The sequence below is a fragment of the Ailuropoda melanoleuca genome, chromosome 3, assembly GCF_002007445.2.
Source record: "Ailuropoda melanoleuca isolate Jingjing chromosome 3, ASM200744v2, whole genome shotgun sequence".
NCBI lineage: Eukaryota > Metazoa > Chordata > Mammalia > Carnivora > Ursidae > Ailuropoda > Ailuropoda melanoleuca.
Window position 1 is genome coordinate 36,096,531 of NC_048220.1, and position 25,634 is coordinate 36,122,164.

Below are 25,634 nucleotides of genomic sequence, written 5' to 3' on the forward strand. Positions count from 1 at the left end.
GGTGAGTAGTAACGCTGCACACAGTTACGGGGAGAAGTGAAGGAATGATGGGAGCTTAACGCAGGGCGGGCACACAGTACGTGCCCAGTGAATGACACACCCGGTTACTGTTTTTTTGGGTTTGTTTTTTAAAATTGTTACAGTTTTATTGAACGTGAGGCAGGCTCATCTCGGTAAAGCAACGATAAGAAATCGGGCGGTGATGAAAGAATTGTACACGTGAGACTGGTCCGTCATGGTGCTGGTCTGCCCCTTCCAGGTGGCGTGGGGGAGGGGCAGGTAACGAGGTGTATGCAGGGAAGGATGTCACGTGAGCGGGAGTGTGACAGGTGAGACAGGCCCTGGTGGAGCTGTGGGGAGGGGGAAAGCCGATGAAGCTGAGGCAGTGGGGAGGCGTTAGTGATCAAACGGAGGGGTAGATGAGGCTCGGGGAGGTTCTCCTGTGGGAGGTGGGGTGAGTTGGAGGGGGGAGATGGTCACTGGGGGGGTGGGGGTGGGGGAAATGGAGTTCAGGGTGCGATCTGGGGCTGAGGGGAGGAGAGGAAAGGAAGCACTCTGGAGATGTTGAGGTTCCGGAACTCAGGCCAGGTGGGCTGCTTGCTGCAGGCCTGTGGGCCTTGCCTCAACACGCCTTAGTGTTTTCCTCTCTTGGTATTCGTCAGCTCGTGGAAGACAATTACTCATGTGTTCTTGGTAAGAAAATTGAAAACACTGTCCCACCTGTGCTAATGATTCTCCTGCCTTTGCCTCTAGTCCAGGTACATCTGTTCTAGACTCTTGGCATGTGCTACATACACGTTTGAATCCAATGTGTGTTGGGGAGGTCCCCAGCTCCTTCTCTTCCCCCTTCGCCTGCCTTTCCTGTGCACTTGGTAAAGCAGCCGGAGTGGCCCCCCTCCCTTCCCCACTTGCTCACACACTGATGATCCTACCTCGTTAATACCCTTTCTTCTCCATCCCTTCCTCTTTGTCTTTCTGACCTGTTAATTGCTGTGGGAGCCTTTCCTGCCTCTCCCTGAGTTAGAGCACCAGCCTCGCCACTGCCCTCCCTGGCTGTTCACACACCCTACCTTACACCAAGCATTTCTCCCCCCTGAACAAAGTGGTTTTTTCACTGTTCTGTTCCTGCTTGGTGCACCTAAGCGGCGCTGACATTGCTGCCGACCTCTTAGACCCAAGGCCCCGCCACAGCCCCCACGTGCCTCTAGCTGTGACGTTCCTAAGTCTTGCCAGGGGATTTGTCTTTGTGTGGGCAGTGGGTACTTTCCTTTCCTTCTCTGTTCAGCTCCCTTTAAGATTATGTTTGGAACAACAGTGATGGGACCTGTTCTCACCTCCTGTAAGTTAATACTCCCATCCGTTGTGTGTTCTTTAATGTTCAGCTTCCCTGAGGTATATTAGGAAGGAAAAGGAAACTTAGAAATCCAGGTTTTTTATTCTTTCTTCCTACCTTATATATAATGTTGCTAACACTAAATGCCATTTATTGAGCACTTACTATGGACCAGTTGCCATGCTAAAAGCTTTATAGGTCCTACTTCATTTAAGCCTCACAACAACTCCATGAAGTGAGTTCAATAATCATTTTCTTTCTTTTTTTATTTTTTAAGAAGATTGTATTTATTTATTTGGGAGAGAGCAAGCACAAGCAGGGAGAGGGAGAAGCAGACTCCCCGCTAAGCAGGGAGCTTGATCCTGGAACTTCAAGATCATGACCCGAGCCACCCAGGTGCCCTATCATTTTCATTTTAAAATTCCTACTACTGCCGCTTCTCTTGCTTAAGATTCTTAAAAATTCTGGGATGCCTGGGTGGCTGAGTCAGTTAAGCGTCTGCCTTTGGCTCAGATCATGATCTCAGGTTCCCGGGAGGCAGCCCCTGGTCCAGCTCCCTGCTCAGCAGAGAGCCTGCTTCTCCCTCTGCCACTCCTCCTGCTTGTACTGTCTTGCTCCCTCTCTCGGTGGAATAAATAAATAAAATCTTAAAAAAAAAAAACAAAAAACAAAAAAACCACCCAACAATTTTGGTGTGGTGCAGAGTGGATGGGAGCTTAAATGAATTTAGTTCAGCAGTTGTATGGTTTCTGGTCTTATTTTCAAGGCTTTAATGTACTTGGAGTTAATTTTCGTATGTGGTATAAGACAGTGGTGCAGGTTCGTTCTTCTGCAAGTGGCTGCTCAGTGTGTCCAAAACCATTTAATGAAGAGACTGTCCTCTCCCCATGGTATATTCTTGGCTTCTTTGTTATAAATTAACTGACCTTGAATGCATATGTTTATTTCTGGGCTCTCCTTTATGTTTCATAGATGGAGGTGTCTGTTTTTATGACAACATCATACTGTTTGGATTACTGTAACTTTGTAATACAGCTTGAAACCAGGAAACGGGATCCTTCAACTTCGCTGTTCTCTAGATTGTTTTCGCTGTTTGAGGCTTTTGTGGTTCCTTAACCGTGTGAAAATTGTTCTATTTCTGTGAAAAATGCCATTGGAATTTTGATAGGGGTTGTATAGAAGCTGATTGCTTTGGGAAGTATGAACATAATATTATTACTATTTTAAAGATTATTTATTTCAGAGAGGAGGGTGTAGGGGCAGAAGGGAGAGAATCTTCAAGCAGATTCCCTGCTGAGGGAGATGCCCATTGCAGGCCCCAATCCCATGATGTCTTCTCTGGAGAAATGTCTTTTCATGTCTTCTGCCCATTTTTTGATTGGATTATATGGTTTTTGGGTGTTGAGTTGTGTCAGTTCTTGATATATTTTGGATTCTAACCCTTTACTGGATATGTCATTTGCAAATTTTCTCTCCCATTCCATAGGTTGCCTTTTAGCATTATTGATTGTTTCCTTCATGGTGCAGAATCTTTTTATTTTGATGTAGTCCCAATAGTTTATTTTTGCTTTTGTTTCCCTTGCCTTAGGGGACCTATCTAGAAAAAAGTTGCTATAGCTGATATCAGAGAAATTACTGCCTGTGCTTTCTTCTAGGATTTTTTTTTTTTAAGATTTATTTATTTATGTGAGAGAGAGAGAGAGAGCATGGGTGAAAAAGAGTGAGAGCTGGAGTGGGAGGGACAGAGAGACAGGGAAAGAGAATCCCAAGCAGACCCTATGCTGACCATGGAGCCCAATGTGGGGCTTGATCTCGGGACCCCAAGATCACAACCTAAGCTGAAACCAAGAGTCAGACGCCCAACCAACCATGCCACCCAGGCACCCATCTTCTAGGATTTTTATGGTTTTGGGTCTCACATTAAGGTATTTAACCCATTTTGAATTTATTTTTGTATAGTGTAAGAAAGTCTGGTTTCATTCTTCTACATGCTGCTGTCCAGTTTCCCCACCACCATTTATTGAAGAAACTGTCTTTTTCCCCTTGGATATTTATTTCTGCTTTCTTGAAGAATAATTGACCATAATTGTGGGTTTATTTCTGAGTTTTCTATTCTCTTGATCTGTTTTTATGCCTCTATCACACTGTTTTGATTATGACAGCTTTGTAATATAATTTGAAGTCTGGAATTGTGATGCCTCCAGCTTTGCTTTTCTTTTTCAAGATTGTGTTGTCTATTCAGGGTCTTTCGTGGTTGCATATAAATTTTAGGGTTGTTCTAATTCTGTGAAAAATGCCATTGGTCTTTTGACAGGGATTCCATTAAATGTGTGGATTGCTTTGGGTACTGTAGACATTTTAATAGTATTCTTCCAGTCCATGAACATAGAATGTCTTTCCATTGCTTTGGGTCATCTTCAGTTTCTTTCATCAGTGTTTTATAGTTTTCAGAGTACAGGTCTTTTACCTCTTTGTCATGTTTCCATTTTCATTTGCTTCCATATATGTTTATTTCTTTAATTTCCTGGTTAACCTATTCATTCTTCAGTAGGGTGTTCTTTAACCTCCATGTATTTGTGGTCTTTTCAAATTTTTTCTTGTGGTTGACTTCAAGTTTCATAGCATTGTGGTCTGAAAGTATTCATGGTATGATCTTAATCTTTTTGTACTTGTTGAGGCCTAATTTGTGACCTAGTATGTGATAAATTCTGGAGAATATTCCATGTGCACTCAAAAAAATGTGTATTCTGCTTTAGGATGATATGTTTTGCATTTATCTGGTAAGTCCATCTGGTCCAGTGTGTCATTCAAAACCATGGTTCCCTTGTTGATTTTCTACTTAGATGATCTGTCCGTTGCTGTAAGTGGGGTGTTAAAGTACCCTGCTATTATTGTATTATTATCAATGAGTTCCTTTATGTTTGTTATTAAGTGATTTATATATGTGGGTGCTCCAAAGTTGGGGGCATATTTACAATTGTTAGAACTTCTTGATGGATAGACTTCGAGGTGTTTCAGAGGTGGGTTCCTTAAGACATGCATTAGCATGATAGATGGTTCTCCAGCACCTCACTTTCAATCTGCAGGTGTCTTTAGGTCTAAAATCAGTTTCTTGTAGGCAACATATAGATGGGTCTTGTTTTTTAATCTATTATGATACCCTGTGTCTTTGGATTGGAGCATTTAGTCCATTTATGTTCAGAGTGATTATTTTAAGTGCCTCTGTGTTACTTGTTTTTGTTTTTTTGAAGATTTTATTTATTTGACAGAGCAAGCACAAGAAGGGGGAGTGGCAGGCAGAGGGAGAAGCAGGCTCCCCACTGAGCAAGGATCCTGATATGGGACTCGATCCCAGGACCCTGGGATCATGACCTGAGCTGAAGGTAGATGCCCAACTGACTGAACCACCCAGGTGTCCCACCTTTGTGTTACTTGTAAAGTTGGTATTTCCGGGGGTGTTCTTAGTTCCTTTGTGGTCTTTTTTGCTTTTGGTCTTTGCTTTCCCCAAAGAGTCCCCTTTAATATTTCTCACAGGGTTGGTTTAGTGGTAACAAACTTCTTATTTTTTGCTTGTCTTGGAAAATCTTTCTCTCTCATTCTATTCTGAACGACAGCTTTGGTGGACACAGTATTGTTGGCTACATATTTTCCCATTCAGCATGTTGACTCTATCATACCACTCTTTCCTGGCTTGCCAAGGTTCTGTAGACAGTTACACTGTGAACCTGATGTGTCTTCCATTGTAGGTTAAGGATTTTTTTTCCCTTGCTGCTTTCAGGATTCTTTCCTTGTCTCTGTGTATTTTGTGAATTTGACTGTGATATATCTTGGTGCTGGCCTGCTTTTGTTGAATTTAATGGGAGTTCTCTGTGCTTCTTGGATTTCAATGTCTGTTTTCTTTCCCATATTAGGGAAATTTTCAGCTATAATTTGCTCAAATAAGTCTTTTGCTCCTTTGTCTCTTCTTTTTCTGGGACTCCTATGATACGAATGTTACTACTTTTTAAGGAATTGCTGAGTTCCCTAAGTGTACATTCATGATCCAAAATCTTCCTTTCCCTCTTATTTTCAGCTTTATTATTTCCCATAATTTTACCTTCTATACCATTGATCTGTTCCTCTGCTTTATCCATTCTTCCTGTTATTGCACCCTGTTGGCTTTGCATCTCGGTTATAGCATTTTTTATTTAGGCCTGACTAGTTTTTAGTTCTTTTATCTCTGCAGTAAGGGATTCTCTAGAATTTTCTATGCTTTTGTTAAGTGCAGCTAGTGTCTTTTATTGTCATTTTCAAATTCTGGTTCAGGCACATATTGCGTGGTGCACTGGGTGTTATACACAAATAATGAATCATGGAACATTACATCAAAAACGATGTACTGTATGGTGACTAACATAACAAATAAAAAATTATTATAAAAAAGAACAAAAACAAAAACAAATTCTGGTTCAGGCATTTTACTTATATGTGTATTGATAAAATCCCTGGTTGTTACTTTTTCCTTTTCTTTCTTTTGGGGTGAATTCCTTCATCTTGTTATTTTGTGTAGGTCACTGTTTCTCTGTGTGTGTGAGACAGTTAGGAGAGCCTGTTACAGCTCTGCCCCTGAGAGTACTGGCTATGTTAGGAAGAGGTCCTATGCTGTCTTGGGCCTGGTGCTTCAGGAGGCGTTTCAAAGTGTGCCCTCTGCTGTTGTGGATTGGCTGCTCCTTCCCTCAGGTCAGCCCTTTGCAGAGTTGCTCCTTGCTTGAAGGGGGGTGGGCTGTGTTTGGACCTTGACCACTGTGTGGCAGGTTTGAACTAGTGTGTTTTGGTCTGCTTATTACAAGAAGCTAGATCCAAAAAGAAAAAGGAAAAGAAAAAAAAAAAAAAAAGCCAGGTCCTCTTTCCCCTAGAGGTGAAGCTTTGCAGCACCAGTAAGTGATCAGTAAGTGGTGCAAGTGAGAGGTTCGTGCCAATCTTTTGGGGGAGGCGCCTGCTGTGCTGAGTCTCAGGCTGACTTGCCCTGGTAAAGATGCACCTGCAGGGCACAAGGTGGCAGGGATTAACGTTAAGTGGCTGCAGCCCCCACTGGGTGGCACTTTGTTGTTCACTGAAGTTGGTCATTGCTGATGGGTGGGGGGAAAATGGCCTTGCCCCACTCTCTCTTTCTTGGAGCAGGGAGTTCACACCTACCACTCTTCAGGAGGCCCTCACAGAAGGACAGTCACCCCTCTTGTGTCTCCAACTTCATTAGATCCCTGCCTTCCCCCTGTTTGTGTCTAAGCTGTGTGCCTGGCCAGGCATCACCGTTCTCCTGTGTTGAGTGAGGCTGGTTTTCAGAACTCCAAATTTTGGGGATCAGTGTAGCGTGGACCAGAACTGATCCTTTGTGGGAGGGTCTTGCTACGCTGTGGCGGGTGCATCCCAGAAAATGGTTGCATGACCACACAGTGGTTTGTAGTTTATGGTAAAGCACAGCAAAAACCTGGCACCAAGGTGTCTTTATTCCTATGCTAGGGAACAGGGTGGCACCAACGTGCCACCAGTTCTTTTGTCTCCAGAGAGGCCATTCCACCACTCCCAAATGCACTCCAGAAAGGGGAAATCTTTCTGCCTGTGTGATCCAGTGGATCCTCTAACCTGACTGCCCATTCGCAGTTCTCTACCCTCCTCCAACGCTGGAATACCATGAAGCCCACCAGGCATGACTCTGGCGAGGGGTGGACTTCTAAAACTTTAGACTTTGCTCTCTGCTCTTACAAAAACTTGTGGTAGTCAGCTCCTCTCCTTTTCCCAGACAGTAGCTTTGGGGAAGAGTTTCCCTAGTGCGATCTCCTGTGCACGCTTTCACACCCTCTCTCTCTCTCTCTGATCAAGCCTCCCTCCCCTCTGCAGCACCTGCAACTCTTTTCTCCCCCAAATCAACTCTCCACAGCTTCTACCTTCCATGATGTGGCCGTTGCTTCTACCTCTAATTGTGCAGTTTGTTCTCTCCTCAGATCAATTTTTTGGGTGTTCAGAATGATTCAATATTTATCTAGCTGTGCTCAAGGGCCAAGGCAAGCTTAGGGTCCACCTGATGCTCTGCCATCTTAACTCCTCTACAGTCTGTTTTAAAGTCAATTTTGGGGATGCCTGGGTGGCTCAGTTGGTTAAACATCTGCCTTTGGCTTAGGTCATGATCCCATGGTCCTGGGATGAGTCCTGCATTGGGCTTCTTGCTCAGTGGGGAGCCTGCTTCTCCTGCCTGCTACTCCCCCTGCTTGGGTTTTCTCTTTCTCTCTCTCTAGAACAAATAAATAAATAAAATCTTTAAAAAAAAAAGTCAATTTTATCTGATAAAAGTCTTGGTACCCCAGCTTTTTTTTTTTTTTTTCCATTGCAGTTTGAGTGAAATATCTTTTTCCTTTCCTTCACTCTAGTCTGTATTTGTCTTTAGGTCTAAAGTGAGTTTCTTGTAAGCAGCATATAGCTGGGTCTTGTTTTTTTGTTTTTTGTTTTTTTTTTTATTTTTTTTTTTTTTAAGATTTTTTTTATTTATTTATTGACAGAGATAGAGACAGCTAGCGAGAGGGAACACAAGCAGGGGGAGTGGGAGAGGAAGAAGCAGGCTCACAGCAGAGGAGCCTGATGTGGGGCTCGATCCCAGAACGCCGGGATCACGCCCTGAGCTGAAGGCAGACGCCTAACCGCTGTGCCACCCAGGCGCCCCGTGTTTTTTTATCCATTATATCAACCTGTGTCTTTTGACTGGAGTATTTACACCATTTACATTTAAAGTAATTATTAATTGTTATGCACTTAGTGCCATTTTCTTAATTGTTTTCAGGTTGTTTTTGTAGTTTTTCCCTCTTGCTCTCTTTCTTTGTGATTGATAACTTTCTGTAGTGTTATGCTTGGCTTTCTTTTTATTTTATGTATCTGTAATAGGTTTGTGGTGTGGTTACAATGTTCATATGTTATGTCCTAAGTATATAGGTATCTATATTAAGTTGATAGTTACTTAAATTTGAACACATTACAAAAGCAATACATTTTTAATCCTTCCCCTCCACGTAATTTGCATAGTATTTAAGGCTTGTTTAGTGGTGATGAACTCCTTTAGCTTTTGTTTGTCTGGGAAACTCTCTCTCCTTCATTTTTGAATGACTGTTTTGCCAGTTAGGGTATTTTTGGTTGTTGGTTTTTCCTTTTCACATTTCAGTGTATCCTGCTATTCTCTTCTGGCCTGCAAAATTTCTGCTGAAAAAGCAGCGGATAGCCTTATGAGGTTTCCCTTGTACACAGCCAGTTGCTTTTCTCTTGCTGATTTTAAGATTCTCTTTTTTAAAATTTGTGCCATTTTAGTTACTATGTGTCTTGGTGTGGCTCTCCTTGGGTTCATGTTTTTGGGGGCTCTCAGTGCTTCTTGGATCTGGGTATCTGTTTCCTTCCCTAGGTTAGGGAAGTTTTCAGCTATTATTTCTCCAAATAAGTTTTTTGCCCCCTAGTTTTTCTCTTCTCCTTCTGGGACCCCTATAATGTGTGAAGGTTCACACGCTTGATATTGTCCCAGAGTTCCCTTACCTTATCATCATTTTTTAAAATTCTTTTTCTTTTTACCATTCAGCTTGGATGCTTTCTACTACTCCTTATTACATAGCTGATCAGTCCTGCATCCTCTAATCTGTTGATTCCCTTTGGTATATTTTTCATTTTAGTTATTGTGTTCTTTAACACTGACTGGTTGCTTTTTATATTTTCTGTTTCTTTTTGGAAGTTCTCACTGAGTTCATCTACTTTTCTCTCACGTCGAGTGAGCATCATTATGACCATACTTTGAACTCTTTATCAGGTAGATTATTTATCTCCATTTTGTTTAGCTCTTTTTCTGAAGTTTTGCATTGTTCTTTTGTGACCTATTCCTCTGCCTTTTCATTTAATTTGACTTTTTTTGTTCCTATGAAATAGATGAAACGTCTACCCCTCCTGTCTTGAAGGAGTGGGCTTGTGTTGGAATTCCCTTGTATAGACTGCCTATGCCTGGCAGCTTTGGCTGATTGGTTGGATCTGGGCAGGGTTAGGCCAGGGTTCTGGGCCTTTCCATGCTGGGGCCATCTTGCTGGGATGACTATAGCTTCAGCAAGCATGGGCTGGGGCATTCCTCACAGGGGATGTCATGTTGGGATGGCTGCAGCTGAAGTGGGTGTAGCCTGGCAGATTCTAGGGTGCTCCGTGCCAGGACCACTCTGGCAGGATGGCTGAACCCAGGGCGGTCCCCCTTTTTTGCAGGGGACGCCTGGCAGGATGGATGGAGTTGTATTGGGCATAGGCTGAAGATTTTCCAGTGTGTGCTGTACCACGGCAGCCTTGGTGGGATGGCTGTAGCTCAGGTGGCATGGGTGGGGGTGATGCTTTGAGGTGATGGCTGGGTCTGGTGTGGGCTATGTGATGGGCTCACTGAGGCAGCAAGCCCGCTAGAGTGCTTGGACCCTGCTTCCATGTGTTCTGTTAAGGTGGAGAGAGAATGCAAACAATAGCACTCACCAGCATCTCCACTCCAGCATGAGTGGAAAGTTGCAGCAGCTCTCCCACCATTTAGGGCACTGTCTAGGGTTAGTAAACAGGTTTCCTTCACTTACAGTCTAGTTGCATTAAGCAGCTGGGTAGGGTGTTTTTGTTTTTGTTTTTCTGTTTTGCTTTTTGTTTTTTCTTTTTGCTGTGCCCCTGGTCAGATGAATCTGTATGTGGGCCCCTCAATGATATGCCTCCCTACTGAAATTTGTAGCACTGGGGCTGGGATTCCTGTCATTATCGTGTCTCCATGTCTCCTGCTGTTCTCTTTGTGGTCCCTCTATCCTTTGTTGTGCAGAAGTTGTTCAGTCGGCCATGAGTGCTTCAGGAAGAGTTGCTCTGAATGTAGGTAGATTTGGTGAGTCCATTGGAGGAGGTCAGGGTCTTGTTACATTGCCATCTTGGACCCCTCTTAGTATGGACTTGTAAGCGATATTCTTCCAATCCATCAGCATGGAATATCTTTCCATTTATTTATGTCTTCATTATCTTTCATCAGTGTCTTATAGTTTTCAGAACACAAGTCTTTCACCTCTTGGGTTAAATTTATTTATGGCACTTGTAAATGGGATTGTTTTCTTAATTTCTAGTTTGTTACTAGTGTATAGGAATGCAAGAGATTTTTTTATACTGGTTTTTGTATCCTTCTGCTTTATTAAATTTGTTCGTTCTAACAGTTTTTTGATAGGCTTTCAGGTTTTCTATATATCTAGAACTATGTCACCTGCAAACAGTAACTGTTCTTCTTCCTGTCTGATTTAGATGCCTAAATTTATTTATTACTTTTTATTACCTATTCGCTCTGGGACTGCCAATACTTTGTTGAATAAAAGTGGCAAGAGTAGACATCCTTGTCTTACTCCTGAAGAAAAAAAGAAGCTTTCAGATTTTCATTGTTGAGTATGATATTAGCTGGGGGCTTGTTATATGTGGTCTTACTTATATCAAGTTATGTGTTCTCTGTTCCTCCTTGGTTGAGAGTTTCTTATCAGAAGTGGATATTGACTTTAATCAAAATCCTTTCTGGCATCTCTGTAATAAAGCCCACTCAATCATGATGTATGATTTTTTAAATGTATTGTTGAATTCAATTTGGTAATAATTTATTGAGAATTTTTAAAAAGTTTTTATTTAAATTCCAGTTACTTAACCTACAGTGTAATGTTAGTTTCAGGTGCACAATATAGTGATTGAACACTTCTCATATCCAAGTACCACCCAGGCGTGACCCTGCTTGGCTTCCAAGATCAGACAAGATTGGGCATGTTCAGGGTGGTAGGACTGTAGACTTACTAAGGATTTTTGCATCTATGTTCATCAGGGATACTGACCTGTAATTTTCTTGTAGTGTCATCATCTGGTTTTGGTTTCAGGGTAATACTGGTGTAGTGAAATAAGTTTGGAAGTGCTCCTTCCTCTTCTATTTTTTTTTTTTTTTTTTGGAAGAGTTTGAGAAGGATTGGTATGATTTCCTCTTTGAATGACTGGTAGAACTAAGAAAGTCATTTGGTTCTGAACTTCTGTATTTAAGAAGGTTTTGGATTACTGATTCAATCTTCTAGTAGTAATTAGTCTGTTAAGATTTTCTATGCATGATTCAGTTTTGGTAGTTGTGTGTTTCTAGGAATTAAACATGTCTTGGAGGTTGTCCAGTTGGTTGCTGTATGTTTCTTGTTTTTATTATAGATAAGGTAAATGAAGGTCAGAGAAATGGTACCAAGTTAGTGTGTCTCCAAAGCCCCATGCTGATCCTAATGGGTAATCTTGCACTGTTTGTTCATGTCTGTGTGAGTCTGTGTGTGTAACTGGAGACGGCTAAATTTGGATGGGGAGTGACCTGGCTGTTACTGAAAACCTGGGGAGCAGCTGGGGCAGGAGTCCCACAGTTCCCTATCACCACCACCCCCTCCAATCACTACCATCTTTCTTGATGATTTCCACAAACAGAACCTCAGGTGAGGCCTGTAGTGTGAGGGCAGTGTTCTCAAAGGTTAGGCAGTTGATGCTGGAACATCGGAAGGATGGATAAAGACAGATATTGATTGGGCAGGAGTATTAACTACGATGGTGTTAAAAAAGGAAATGAGCTCTTTCTCAGCTCCTTGCCATTCGTAGTTGCATGGAGACACCCTTGTGAGATTCCCTATCTAGTCACACCCAGGAAACCATTGCTTCCTGTTGGCTTCACCCGCCCCAACTAGTGGGCACAGCCAGAGATGTGGCATAGACATGACCCCCTGAAATCAGTAAAATTGCTTCCCCAAGACAGAAACCTGCTAGTACTGAAGAGGGGAGATGGGGCCTGGTGTCGTAAGCCGGAGTCCTAGATCCTTAGGCTTCCCTCATCATCTGCAGGATGTCTCTCCTTGGACACACTAGCCACAGCATCAAAAAGTATGTAACCTGTCCCTCACCTCATTGGCTCATTTACCCAGATACACTTCCTTTACCTCTTTCCTGTTGGGCAGTGTGGCTTCTGGGATGTCTGGTGACTGTCTTAGCCTTCTTGTGTTCCTCCAGGACTAAGCCTGTGTCAGTCTTCGTCAGCATCAATGAAACTTTTTGTAACAGTTTGTCATCCCCTCTGGTTTACCATCTCTTGTCTGTTCCTCAGTCAAGTGCTAGAATAATCTTCTCATGCTTACCCCACTTGCACAGTTGGAGAACCTGGACTACTCCTTGTCTCATGGGGTGACAGAAAGCACAGAGCTCCACCATCTCCAAGCAGGACAGGAACAAGGGAGGCACCTGCTTATCCCCAGAGCCACGCACGTGCACCGAGTGCCTCCCTTACTTATGTAACCCGAGTGTCAGGATGGCCTCAGCCCCCAGCCTGTCACCAAGCTCCTTTCTGTCCTGCTTACTTTATTTCTGACTATCCCCTTTGTGCTAAGGGAGGCCCTAAGGAGGCTGTCCAACATCATCAAATCCTGACACTTGGGTTATCTTTGGATCAGGGGAGACTCTCACCTGCACAATTATTTGCACAGACCCTAGTTGCTTGGAAATGGGATTGGTTTGCTTTCCATGATTCTTTTGGTGAAGAGAGAATCCTGTTCAAATGTTGACTCAAATTCAGTAAAAAGGTTGCAATTGGATATTTCTCTTTTTTTTTTTTTTAAAGATTTTATTTATTTATTCGACAGAGATAGAGACAGCCAGCGAGAGAGGGAACACAAGCAGGGAGAGTGGGAGAGGAAGAAGCAGGCTCATAGCGGAGGAGCCTGATGCGGGGCTCGATCCCATAACGCCGGGATCACGCCCTGAGCCGAAGGCAGACGCTTAACCGCTGTGCCACCCAGGCGCCCCTGGATATTTCTCTTAAGCCGTCCTCAACTGAGGTCAGAGATCTATGATTAGAAGGCCTTCCTATTTCAGTCCTGTGAGTAGATAAAGTGCAGGGTAATCTCCCCCTGGCACGACTGGATTGCAGATCAGACTGGCAGTGGCTGGCCTGAAAGGAATGGTGTTAGGACTCTGAGGGCCCTTGATTGCTTGGGAAAATCACACTTTGGGTTGTGGGCTGGAAGCAGGGCAGGTAATATCTGGGTGTTTCTAGAATGGTCAATAAAATTTCTTTGAAATTTTGATTTCATATTACAATTTTGAAATTTAAATCTCATACTACAAAAAGAATTATAGTTAACCCAGTTTTAAAATTTAAATATCATATTACAAAAAAAATTATAGTTGAATCTGACCCAGAGAAGTGAGGCAGCATTACCTTGAAAACTGTGTGCACATAGTGGTCTCTCTCCTTTGAACTGTCCATGTCCATCACTTCAAAGTTTTATAGAAAGTTTTTTTTTTTTTCCAGGAAGGCATTCCTGATGAACAGCTTTTTGCCTGAATATCAAATGAGTATTTTCCCTAAAATCATTTCCCAGAAAAGGAGGAGTCCCTTAATAATAAATTCCTTGCAAAGTTTCTCTTATTACACGCTCTTTCTCAATTACTTTGAAAATGGGAGTGTTTGGGAAAGACCCATTCACGAAAATGACCTCAATTTAGGCTTAGTTTGGGAGTTTTAGTGGAGATCTCCAGAAGAATTACCATAAAAGGAGCCAAAGGCAAAACCCAAAGATTTAGTCATTACTCCCATTGTATGAGCTCACTATGAAATATATATGTTTTCATTTTAAACAAGTTTTTTAAAGACCCTTTTAAAAATCAAAATGCGTAAGCAGTTACCTTATGGAGATGATACATAGGCCCTTCTGAGGTAGTTGGTGAAACTGTTAATATTACACAAGTGGGTACTCAGGACTTGGGACATTGTTTCCAGCGACAGCTTCCTCATGCTGTGTCTCCAGCAACTACATGGCAGTGACAGGGATGAGCTCTGGAAAACCGTGCTGATTCCAAAAGAGGAACTAGTGATGACAAGGAAAAATCCTGTTGTCCACGAGTGCGCAGATTTGGATAGAGTTATTTCATGAGTGAAAAATCAATGTTTTATATTCGTGTATTGGATATTGTCTAATTTAAAATAGCAAGCCATAGGTAGACATGCAGCTGTTTAATCAACATTTATAAAATGTATCCATTCATGTTCAAAAATTTTCTTGAGATCTTCTCGCTGGAAAATTGGGAGCTGACTCTGTATTTGGGGCTGCCTTATATTCAAGCCCCGAGATAACTAGGAACATGGTTTCCTTAGTCTGCACTTCACGTGTCTTTTCTGATGTGCTCTTTTTTAAGGCTCAGGCTAATCGTGTTTACTTCATCTTCCTCTCCAGAATAACTTCTGAGGACAGGGCTGTTGTCTTTTCTGCTGTAACCCCTCCCAAATGGAGTTCTCCCCTCCTGTGGTATGGGAACGTTCGCTGGTCTGTCTTCTCATGGTCCTTGTCTGTGGGATGAGGTGATGGAATAAGACGATCTGTAAGGACCCATCCTGGGTTTAATTTTTGTTTTAAGTTTTTGTTTTTTGACTTACCGAGGATCTATGTTGCTTTAAAAAAAGCTTTTAAGCCATTGGTGTGTAGGGCTGGGAATCAGGAGATGCTTTCATGTTGGAGGCAGAGAAGAGGCCGAATCCCTGACTGCCCATGGTACTATGCACTCTTAGGTAAAATGAAACCTGAAACCAGGGCTAAAAAAAATTTCATTAACAAATTTGGAAACCTGTTCTGTCTACTCATGCTTTCATTTCTTACTCTAAACAAGATCTACCAAGCACTTCTATCTACCTGGTGTCCTAGGTGCCAGGGACTCAGAGATGAAAAAAACTCGGGAACCTTCCTCCAGGGGGTGTGGCTCCCAGGTCAGAGGGAGTCAAACCCTGGCCGGCAGTGTGGTCTCGAGACATAGAAGACTGTTAAGTCTGGGGAGAAAGAGGAGAAGAATGAAGGGTCTCACCCATTGGATTTGAGTTTCTCCATTAATAAGTAAGAATTTTCTAGCTAAACATGGGATTAGGACTAGGAGAACATACTAGAAGAACAAATCATAGGCATAGGCTGGGAGGTAAAACGGTATGTTCCAGCAACTTGAGAGAGTATCTCTGGAAAGAGAGGCGCAGTAGGACCAGGAAAGATGATACAGCCGGAAACGCAAATGTTGGTTATAGGGTCAGAGCGGGGGTTGGGGGGGTGGGGGAGAGACGACATGCGGGCCTTTCATGCTGCCAGTGCTGCCCCCTAGTGGATCGGCAGGAGATGGGCTGGAGCCGCGGGAAGCCACCCTAAAGGAGAGGCCCCTGAGGTGGACGAAGGGGGATGGATCTGGGCACCGGGCAGCAGACGTGGGCAGTCTGTGGCAGAACAGCCTGGGACAGGATGTGTGTGACCTGAGCACTCAGGAAAGGTGTCCTGCACCAGACCCTTTGGTCACGAGCTGGAGTGGGCCCGATTCCACCATTAGAGGATCTTTTCTTGGGCCAAATGGGACTGCAGGAGTTGTGTTAAAATGCATTCTGCTGAGGAAAGAGGGACACGTTTACCTCCCTTTCCTCCCTCCCTTCCTTCCTGTTGTTTCTTTTTCTTTCTTTTCTTGTTTTTGTTTAAATCCCGGTACATTTACCTCTCTTTGAGGTGTTGCTATATGTGCTTAGAGCGAATGCCTGAGCTGAGGGGGAAGGCAGGCTTCTGAGATAACTCAGATGAGGGCCTAAGGGGATCCTGATGAGAAAGACTGCTCTGGGCTCAGTGCTGCCATTAGCTGGTGACGGGCGGCAGCGGTGAGGACGGGGAAACTCCGAAGAGTTAGCAGGCTCTAGGAAACAGAAGCGAGTCGCTGTGCAAGCCGGTGAGTAGCAAGGTGTTCGCCAAAAGCAGCTGGCGACAGACGGTGTGCGTAGCAAAGGATACGGGCTTTGGGGTCAGGTTAGAGTTGGAACCCCATTGTGTTGTCTACCATATGGCCCCGAGCAAGTGGTTAAACCTGAGTCTGTCAGTATTCTGATGCTTACCTCGTAAGAGTTTTTAAGTATTTACTGACCCAAAATGAGTGCTTCGTAGGTGGTATATATTCGTTCACTTTTATGCACCCACACTGGCCTGTGGCCCCCGGAAGCTAATGAGAACTGGCTTGGGCGTGCAGCGAGCGTGCAGCCCAGCGACATGAACAGCCAACACTTCCAGTCAAAATTCTCAACATGGAGCTTTTACTTTTTCAGGAGTCCTTAGCTGGGCTCTGATGGCGGCTGGGAGTGCAGGTGTTTGAAGTCTCGACTGAACAAGGTGCCAAAGCCACGCCAACTTTGAGAGCGAGGATGGCTACCTTTCCCTTCTTTGCGTGCTCATGCAGAGTTAGGTTTTCTGTTGTCAGAATCTGAGTCCCTTTAAGTACCTTTTTACTTAAATATTCTTTAGGCCATTCATTTAAAGGCATGATCCCCTTCTTGGAAGCTTATAGATCCAACTCCGGAGAAATTTATAGTAATTTATTTAAAAAGCTGTCCCTAGACCACGGGCTTCTCACGGATGTAGCCAAAAGTGCATGGAAAACAGTTTCCTCCAGGGATGGGACGGAGATGCGGATGTACTGGTTGTAGCATGGACCCGTTCGTTAAGATGGTTTTATCAAAACGGTCTGGACTGAGTCCAAAGGTGGGTCTCACTCAGTGTCTGAACGAGTGCTGTGGGGGATGAACTGGTGACTGCTGGGATACTCTGGATACTCTGTCTCTAAAGGATTGTACATGGCCCTGGATGAGGAGGCCCCTGGAATGAGATACACTTCATCTGAGGTGGGGTTGTTTTCACCCCAGTCTTAATTTTGTGTGTGAGGATTCCCCTAAATATCTCACCATGTTATCCTAGTAAGATTGCAGTTTCATACAAATGGATAAAGGAATCAATAAATACCATTTAAGTGGGAGATCTAAGAAAAGTTCCGGAATGACACAGGTCTAGTTACACTTTTCTGCTATGTTAAGGGACATAACCATAGTAACAAAGAATGAAAGTAAAAGACTGAGGTTTTGGATGACCAAAGATTTCTAAAACTAAGCTGTGCTGTCCCATCTGTTTTAAATCTGTAGCCGTTGGGAGAAAATAACTACAAAAATAAACGAACTTTGCATTTAAAGACAGATTTTCTCCCTCAGTGGAGATAGAACTATTTTAAGCTGTTGAGAAACCAAGCATCAACAGGGCCATGAACTGTTGACCCGGATTTAGTGGGCCACACCTCCCTCTGCTTCCCACACTGTCCTCTTCTCTACCTTGGTTCTGCTTTCCTCCTCTTCTGCTTGTTCGAGGGAACTCGCCGAAGCATAGGACTTAAATGTGTACGTAAATAAGCGTGCACAGATGCACACACACACGCACACAGCTGTACTGTTTGTATAATGAAACTGGAATGTTTTATATAACTTTAAAGAGAAAAAAGCTTAATGCGAAAGTTAAAATTGTTTCTCTACCCCTGGGTTAGGGAAACAAAACTGTAATCTTTCTGGAAGCAGGCTGTATTGCTTAATATAAATTAGGATGACACAAGAGGTACCACAATGAAGTCTGGCTGAATCTGTTAGAGCCAAATGAAGGATTTTAAACAAAGGAACACTTAGCCCAAAGCCAGGAGATTATTTTTGTAACCTGTAGTACATACACGCAGGGATGAAGTTTGCTTCGCTGCATATTTTAGATAAAATAAAAATGTGAAGACATGGAAATCTAATAGTTCAGCATTTTCTTCCAAGTGGAATTGGTGACTTAGTTTCACAGACTACTAAGTAATCTTAGGGTAGCAGTGGGATGCTTTTTATCAGTTGGCTTCATGCCTCCATTCGTAAGGAGACTTGAGCATTGTGGCTACAGACCAGCCACTAGATGGCGCAGTACCTCTGTACTTGGCTGGTCCCTTGGCGCCTCAAGAGAAAAAAAAAAAAAAATCCACTGGGAGGTGGGGTGGTGCTGGGATTCCAGAACTCATCTTGTAAATTAATTTACCAGTTTTCCAGATTTACAATCTCTCAGTCCATTCTGTTATTAAGACCAAGATAATATATCGATTTTCTTCTAAAACCTATTCCGTTATGGTAAATGGACATTTAAAAAGCCACAGAACCCTCTAAAAGCATCTAGTAGTGACTCAACAGCAGTAGTGACAACTACTGTTACCTCAAACATTAAATGTAGTGACGTCACACTAGTGATCACACACGGAAAAAATTTAACCAAGAATTTATTTCTTAAATTTACTTGAAGTATTAGAGCTGATACATAAGAACGTTTACAATAACATTTAGAGTTATGTTAACATAAGACCGATAGCTATGGTAACAATAAGCACATGCAGTTCACTACAGAGGTAAAAATACAATACTCTCTAGACAAGCCTTCTACATGAAGTAGACTAGGTGGGGGTAAATTAGCAAGTGAACTTCAAAGGATTGCACTTACAAGTAAAAGGTACATAGCTAGGATATAAAGAGGATACACACCTAATGCTAATCACTGTATTGTAGTACTAGCGAATTGCACACTTGTTTAGAGTATAGTCAATAAACATATTAAGACTAAAGAATTTTCAAATATCTGCCTTTAAAATATCCCTTTGACATCACATTTTGGTATTCATGTTACAGCATTTGAAACATGTAGTTACCATTCAGACAAAGGCTGTCTTTAAGGGATAAAAGATCTAGACGAGCTGTCTCCATTGGTTTTCAGTGCATTTTCATCATAATCAATGGTAAAGCACTGGGTAATGAAGTTAAACTAATCCACTTGAAGGAGCTGCTGACTGCAAAAAGCTCTTAAAAATTTAGGAAAAAACAGACAACAGTAGAGGTCACACCAAGTTGCCTTCCTTCTCTTTTTAATGCAATGTATACTAGAATAGCACGCTAATGGATACTAGTAGCATGTGACAAAGATTAATTGAAAAGATAGTACATTTGGGTCTGGAAAGTTTGTTTTGACTTCTATCTGAATTCTGTTTTTAAGTATTCTGAAAAGGAACTGCTGTCAAAAGACCATTTGAAAGAATTAGGCTGTAAGTTGCTAGTTTATACCATCTTTGAAATCCATAAGAATGACCAAATTTATATTTATTTTTTAAAATTTATTTTTAGCCCCAACGTGGGGCTTTTGAGCCCATGACCCTGAGATCGAGAGTCGCATGCTCTTCCAACTGCGCCAGCCAGGCGCCCCGACAATGACCAATTTTATGTTAAACATAAACAGCTTGCCATTTGATGGCTTCATATTCTCAATATATAGAAAAGTGCAATGAATTTTTAAAAGCAATCTTACTTAGGCAATAGAACTGAACACGACCTGCAACAGAAAGCTATCCCAGTAACTTTTAACAATTAAAAAAAATTTATATAGCTTATTACACATTGACATCCATTTCAACAAAATAACAGAAGTATATGGTTTAAAAATTTCTTAAAACCAGACATAGGACAAAGATGTAGAATATAACAGAACAGAGGAAGAGCTCTCCTCCTTGATTTATACTTGGTCAATGAACATGCCGGTTAACAAATTTCAGAGAATTATGTGATATGGTTATCTTACTTCTACATTATTTGTCATCTTAACCAGTTAACCCTGTGGACAGAAAAGACATTTTAAAAACTCATTTCTCTTATGAAACTATTTAAGATGTTCTAAAGGATGAGCTTTTATAAATAAATGTTTTACAAATACACTTCTCCTTCATGAAACTTGAATTTCACAGTAGGCTAGGAAGATTAGTTAACTTCACGTGTAAGGTTGAAATTAAATGAACAGCTAGGTAGAGATCTGATGTGAACACAGAATTTGTGAATGGTTTTGCTTTTTCCCCTGCTTCTACTTACATGTTGGGTATGCTCCTGAGTGCTGACCGATCCGGGTTTAAAAAAATTTTTTTTTTTTTAGATTTTAATGGGTTTTAGGTCTGGGAGTTTTCCCATAGCTGCTTGTTATCATACCTTTGTAAGGGATGTGGGTAGGGTACCAAACACACCAGTAACAAACTGTAACGGCAATACCTGTGGCACACATGCCTGTTTTTTACTCCTGTATGAGGCCCAGTGCATCAGAAGCAGTGCATTAGTTTTGTCCATAGAGAGGCTTTGCCAGCATTAAAGGAAATTTCTGTATACTCAAGATTTAGTGAGGACCACATCCACTAACTTATAGACTAATTTTCATATAAACCGAATTTGTTTCTCTGCCTACATAAAATACAGTTTACATGCCTCAAAACAAATTATCTTAAAAACCTGAAGGAGAAAACCCCACAAATTATCCTAAGACATGCCTTGGGAAAGTAATTTTGAACTTTAAGCAAGTTTCAAGAATGCTTTTTCTCTTGCTGGGCAAAGATGTGCATCACTTTTTAGTAATCCAATCTAAGGCTATTTCCTCAGTGGATTATTGGTTCAGCAACTATCCGTTTAGTATGTCTAAAGTGCTCTCGCACCCGGCATGGGTGGGGGGCACTCAGGGCACCATGTTCTATACCTGTTTCAACAGATTTGCTTATACGGTGTTTTTTCTTCAATGACTTCATTCTCATTCCCTTAGATTATGAGTGTACATTTTATAACTGCCCCCTTGCCCTCAAGGACAAATGTCTCACTAGAATTCTTCCTACCACTGCTGTTTATCTTGAGGAAGGGTAGAGCTGACCATTTTTACAAATAACGTGACTACTTACTTGGAGGAAATGAAAAATTAAACCGATAGAAATTTCTTGACAGATTCTTAGCAAGATAAATGTAATCCTACTTTGAATCAGGCTTAAATGGTGGTGGTGCCATTATCCTGTAGTGTGACTTTGGGGTCCCTCTGTCCCTATTTGGCTTCTCTGTGCCCAGTCTTCCTCATGTACTTCTCATCCTGTCATTCGCCAATCGCATGTTGCTTCTACCCTGCCTCACAAAGACCGTGTGAAAGGGCTCTAAACGCAGTAGGCCAAGAATACAAAGGATAACGTCTAATAAACAGGTCTAATATGAACAATATTCTGAGAGAGTAAGGAGTAGAATTAGATTTCAATTGTCAATGGGTAGCAACTTTTCTTAGCCTTTTATTCTTGAATAACCTCTACAAAGTATTTGAAATTGGCCTGGTTTTGGTGATTTAAATATGACAGAAAACCAAAACATACTTTCTGCAAATGTACTTTATAGCACTAGTCAATCACAAATGATTTATGAAAATTTCTTCATACTTCTTATTCTGTCTTTAGCCCTGCCTCCTGGTCAGATGTGACGGATAGAGTATGACAAAAATGTGAAAGTGGGGTTAAGTGAACATTGGAGCCCTAGCTCACTTCTCTCTGGGAAGAACAAAACTTGCAAGGAGAAGTTTAAAATCTCTCTAAATCACAATGTAGAACTAAGTCCCATCTACCTCAGGACTGGCAGATATTAAAATAATATCCCTTCATTAGGTGCCATTACAACAGGGTATGCGCTGTGACATTTACTAACATCAACACGTATGCTTCTGGATGGTGTTGTATTTTGCTAAGTAGTGCCCATGTCCTCTTAGTTTGCTTCAAACACTTACTAGCAATAAAAATCTTTGAATCTTGGCCTATTTAAAAATAAAAACAAAACATGTATCTTCACCTTAAAATGTGTTTTAATTTAACATTGTATAAAGTGCTTCATCAACCAAATTCTCTAGTATTTTAACAAAAAGGGTCAATAATGTTATATATATATATATATATATATAATATATATATATATATATAGAAAGATGGTAATAATTTAAGTCTTTATAAATGGTGAAGAATTTTTAAAATGGTTAACATAGTTTGGCATTCATTCCTAGCTCTTAACTGGGCACTCTGCTGAATTTGTGAATAACGACAAGAAAGCAAATTTTGAAAATCTTAGATTACTTATGATTATATAATATTCAAAAATATTTTTTTAATTTGCAAAATTCAGACTCGAATTGTAACTGGCAGCATCATTACCAATAGAAGAGAATGTCTACTACTTCCTGTTGGCAATATTAAGCCCACTATTTTTTTGGTTGGTTTGGGTCAGACAACAAAAATTGGGTTTATGTAATTAGGCCACCTGCAGCTCTCTCAACGCTGTCAGCTGAAGCAGAGCCTAGATCTCGTCCAATTTTTTATCTTAACTCTATCTCGGCCACTTTATCTGGTGACAGCAGTATAGCTGTACTAAGTATATCACTGCTTATTAAATACCCTGTTTTCTAGCTACCAAAGTTTTACTTTATAAATTTCAGACAAGCTTTCTGTTTTTCTTCAGTGCAAACATCCTGAAACAGCACAAAATCATTCAGCCATTCAGAGGACGAAGTCAGTTTATGTAGTGCTTCAAAGTAGAATCCCAGATACTCTGGAAGGGAAATAGCCCATGGGGGAGGACAGTTTCTTGTCCTGAAGGGCAAATGCTTATCTTCAGTGAGTGAAGATTATTTTTATCTGAAATAACAGATAAAAGTAGCTTTAGTTTATAGGCGCTGCTGAAATCGTACAGGAACCAGTCTTCACTGAGGCATGTAGCCACCGCGTCGGACAGTCTGCGGGAGGTAACTCTTGGGCATTCCTTCATCAACTGCAGCCTCCATCCCCACTGTTTCAAGTCTCTCTACCTGTCCCTCAGTACGTGGGCCAAAAGCATCTGCTACAGAAATTTCCTGAAACATTTTCATTTGCCCAGATCCATAGGGCTGTGAGATACCTGAAATCTGCTGTTTGAGTCTCACAAACTCTTCTTCACTGACCGATGAAACTTGCTTTGACCTTTCAGAATGTGAACTATCTGGGCTGGTTTCACGCTGACTGCAGTTTTGTTTGAAATACTGTTGCCTGGGAAAATTGCCGACACTGCTGTCTGTGTTATCTAACAGCTGTAGATCTTCCGGCCGCTCCTCAGAATCCAACAAGGGCTGGGTGGACTCGGATCTTGAGAAGACTTGGACCGACGGGACCTGGTGTCTGTAGCCACTGTGCACCACCGTGGAATACTGGACGGTGCCCGAAGTGTTCTGTGCAGACTCATTTTCATCGCTGCTCGAAATGCTGGGCCTGGAGGAGGACATGCAAGAAGACCCTCCAATACCACTGCTGTGTCCTTCAGTGCTAACTTTCTCCTTCTTGAACAGGTCCAGTGATTTCAGATCTTCTGGAAAAGGCTTTTTGTCATTTGCTGCTTCTATTTCCACAACACTTACATCAGTGAAATTGCCATCTGAATACATTTGATCTTTTGAATTAAAATTATGCTAAGAAAGAAAGAAAAAATGTATTATTACCTATAGCATTATGTTCATTCAGAAACTCTGAAACCTAGATGGCAAATTCTAGTTAAAACCACAGAGAAATGCATGTCTGAAACTTCTCAGTAATTCCCAGGGTGCAGAGATAATCTGTATCACTAAGCCCTGTCAACTAGCTGAACTGCAGGTATTGTGGAAATGGTTCTGAGAAGCATGAATCAGACTGTATTTTGCCAGAATTCCAAATCAATACTGTCATTCAATTTTGATAAGCTAATGGTATATAAAGAGTATTTCATTACTAGACTATGGAGCCTAGGATTACCAGGATAGAAAAACTCAAGAAGGTAAGATTAAAATGTGTTCTGTATTTTAAGGTAAAATCAAAGATTATTAGAGGATAATATAAAGTTTAGTCGTTTCACCTTTAAGGAGGTTCGAAGAATTTTGGTCTCAGTTTCTAGAAATCATTTCAACAGTATTAAACTGGTATACTGTTAAATTTTATTTTAATATCCTATATAAAATGTTTGCCTTACAACACAGTTACCACAGAGCAACATTAAAACTTTTCTATTTTGCCAGTTCAATCAATTACTTCTTATGTTTACTGAATAGAATAAGGAATATCAGAATATGTTGTGATAATACTTTATTATCATTTACTTTTCAATTTGGGCTCATTTGGTTCAACTCTATAAATGTACCCTAACATGTCTGTATATAAACAAGTAGGAAACACTGTATCTTACCCTAGGGGGTGTATGAGGTGACCACTGGGCAATAAGACTCTTTGAAGGATCTGGAACATTAGGCCAGATATGTTTTTTAATTCTGGAGAGGAAAGAAATAAAATGTCTGTAAAACCACATGTAATAAACAACGAATAGTCCTTAATTCTAAACATGAGCTTAATCTAGTCATAATGAAAAGCTGTTTATTCAATTTAAAAAATAAAATTCTGCAATAAAAACCAATTAAAAAGTTGAACCAAGTCACAAAATCTTATAGTACACACTTCCCAACAAAAAACCAAAAATGTTCTATTTCCAACTAAAACTACATAATAAGTTCTCACATAGCTACCAGAAAAAACATGATAAATTTGATTTTTCACAAGAGTATTTACCTTAATATAGTTCCTAGCCCAAAGTCAGAGATCCCTAAGTGTACAAAAGTATACAGGAAGTGAGTCATCTTGAGAATAAGTTCAAATATAAAAATAAAAATGAGTAATAAGATCCTGACAGACTCTCCTGTGGAAACAACTATAAAATCTGGGTACAATATAAAAAGCAATAACAACCTAAACAAAAAGAGCAACCAGTCAATGGATGAATTCCTCGAAATCGACTGAAAAGAAAATCTGTAAATTAACATTCTTCCCACAAGAAAATCTCAGGCTCAAATGGTAAATTCTAGCAAACACTTAAAGAGAAATAATATGAATCCTATGTAAACTCTCCCAGAAAACAGAGAAGGTAACGTGTCCCCGTTCATTTGATGAGGTAATCACTATTACCCTAATTTCAAAAGTAGTGAAGACACTACCAGAAAAAAACCAAAACAAACCAGTGTCACTCATGAAACAAACATAAATGCAAAAATAAACACAATGAATCCAGAAAAGTCTGAGAAATGCAAGGATGGTTTAATGTGTGAAAGAAAATCAATGAATAAAATTCATCATGTATGAAGAGAATAATTGTATGATCATCCACAGATGCCAAAAAAGCATTTGACAAAATTCAACACCCAGTCATGACTAAAACTCTCAGCAAAATAGAAATATATGAGAACTTTAACTTAAAACCAACATCACATGTAATGATAAAAGACTGAACGCTTTCTCCCTTAAAACTGGTGATTGATAATGCAAAATTTTACTTAAGCAGTATAAGAAAAATAACTCATCTTTACTGGTGAGCAGCGAAAATGCTAAGAAATCCAAAAAGGTATTAGAGTAGATGAATCTATCCAGGTCTTAGTATACAAGGACAATGTATTTTTTTTTATAAAAAATTAATTGCATTTCTATTTCTAGCAATGAACAATTAGAAAAGAAAAATTTCTGAAAATCCATTTACATTGTATAAAAAATATTTAGGAAT

The 25,634-nt window shown here is 41.0% G+C and overlaps 1 protein-coding gene across 2 annotated transcripts in view; it reads right to left on the reverse strand.

Moving 5' to 3' along the window:
- Nucleotides 1-20,188: 20,188 nt before the first annotated feature.
- Nucleotides 20,189-25,634, reverse strand: part of IL6ST (interleukin 6 signal transducer) — a 50,157-nt gene continuing 44,711 nt past the window's right edge. For both annotated transcript variants that reach the window (XM_011234481.3, XM_034656250.1), the window contains 2 exons: nucleotides 24,276-24,357; nucleotides 20,189-23,529 (listed from right to left, as the gene is read on the reverse strand). In XM_011234481.3, coding sequence (XP_011232783.1) covers nucleotides 22,792-23,529; nucleotides 24,276-24,357 — 820 coding nt within the window. In that variant the 3' untranslated portion in view covers nucleotides 20,189-22,791. The remainder of the gene's footprint in view (nucleotides 23,530-24,275; nucleotides 24,358-25,634) is intronic.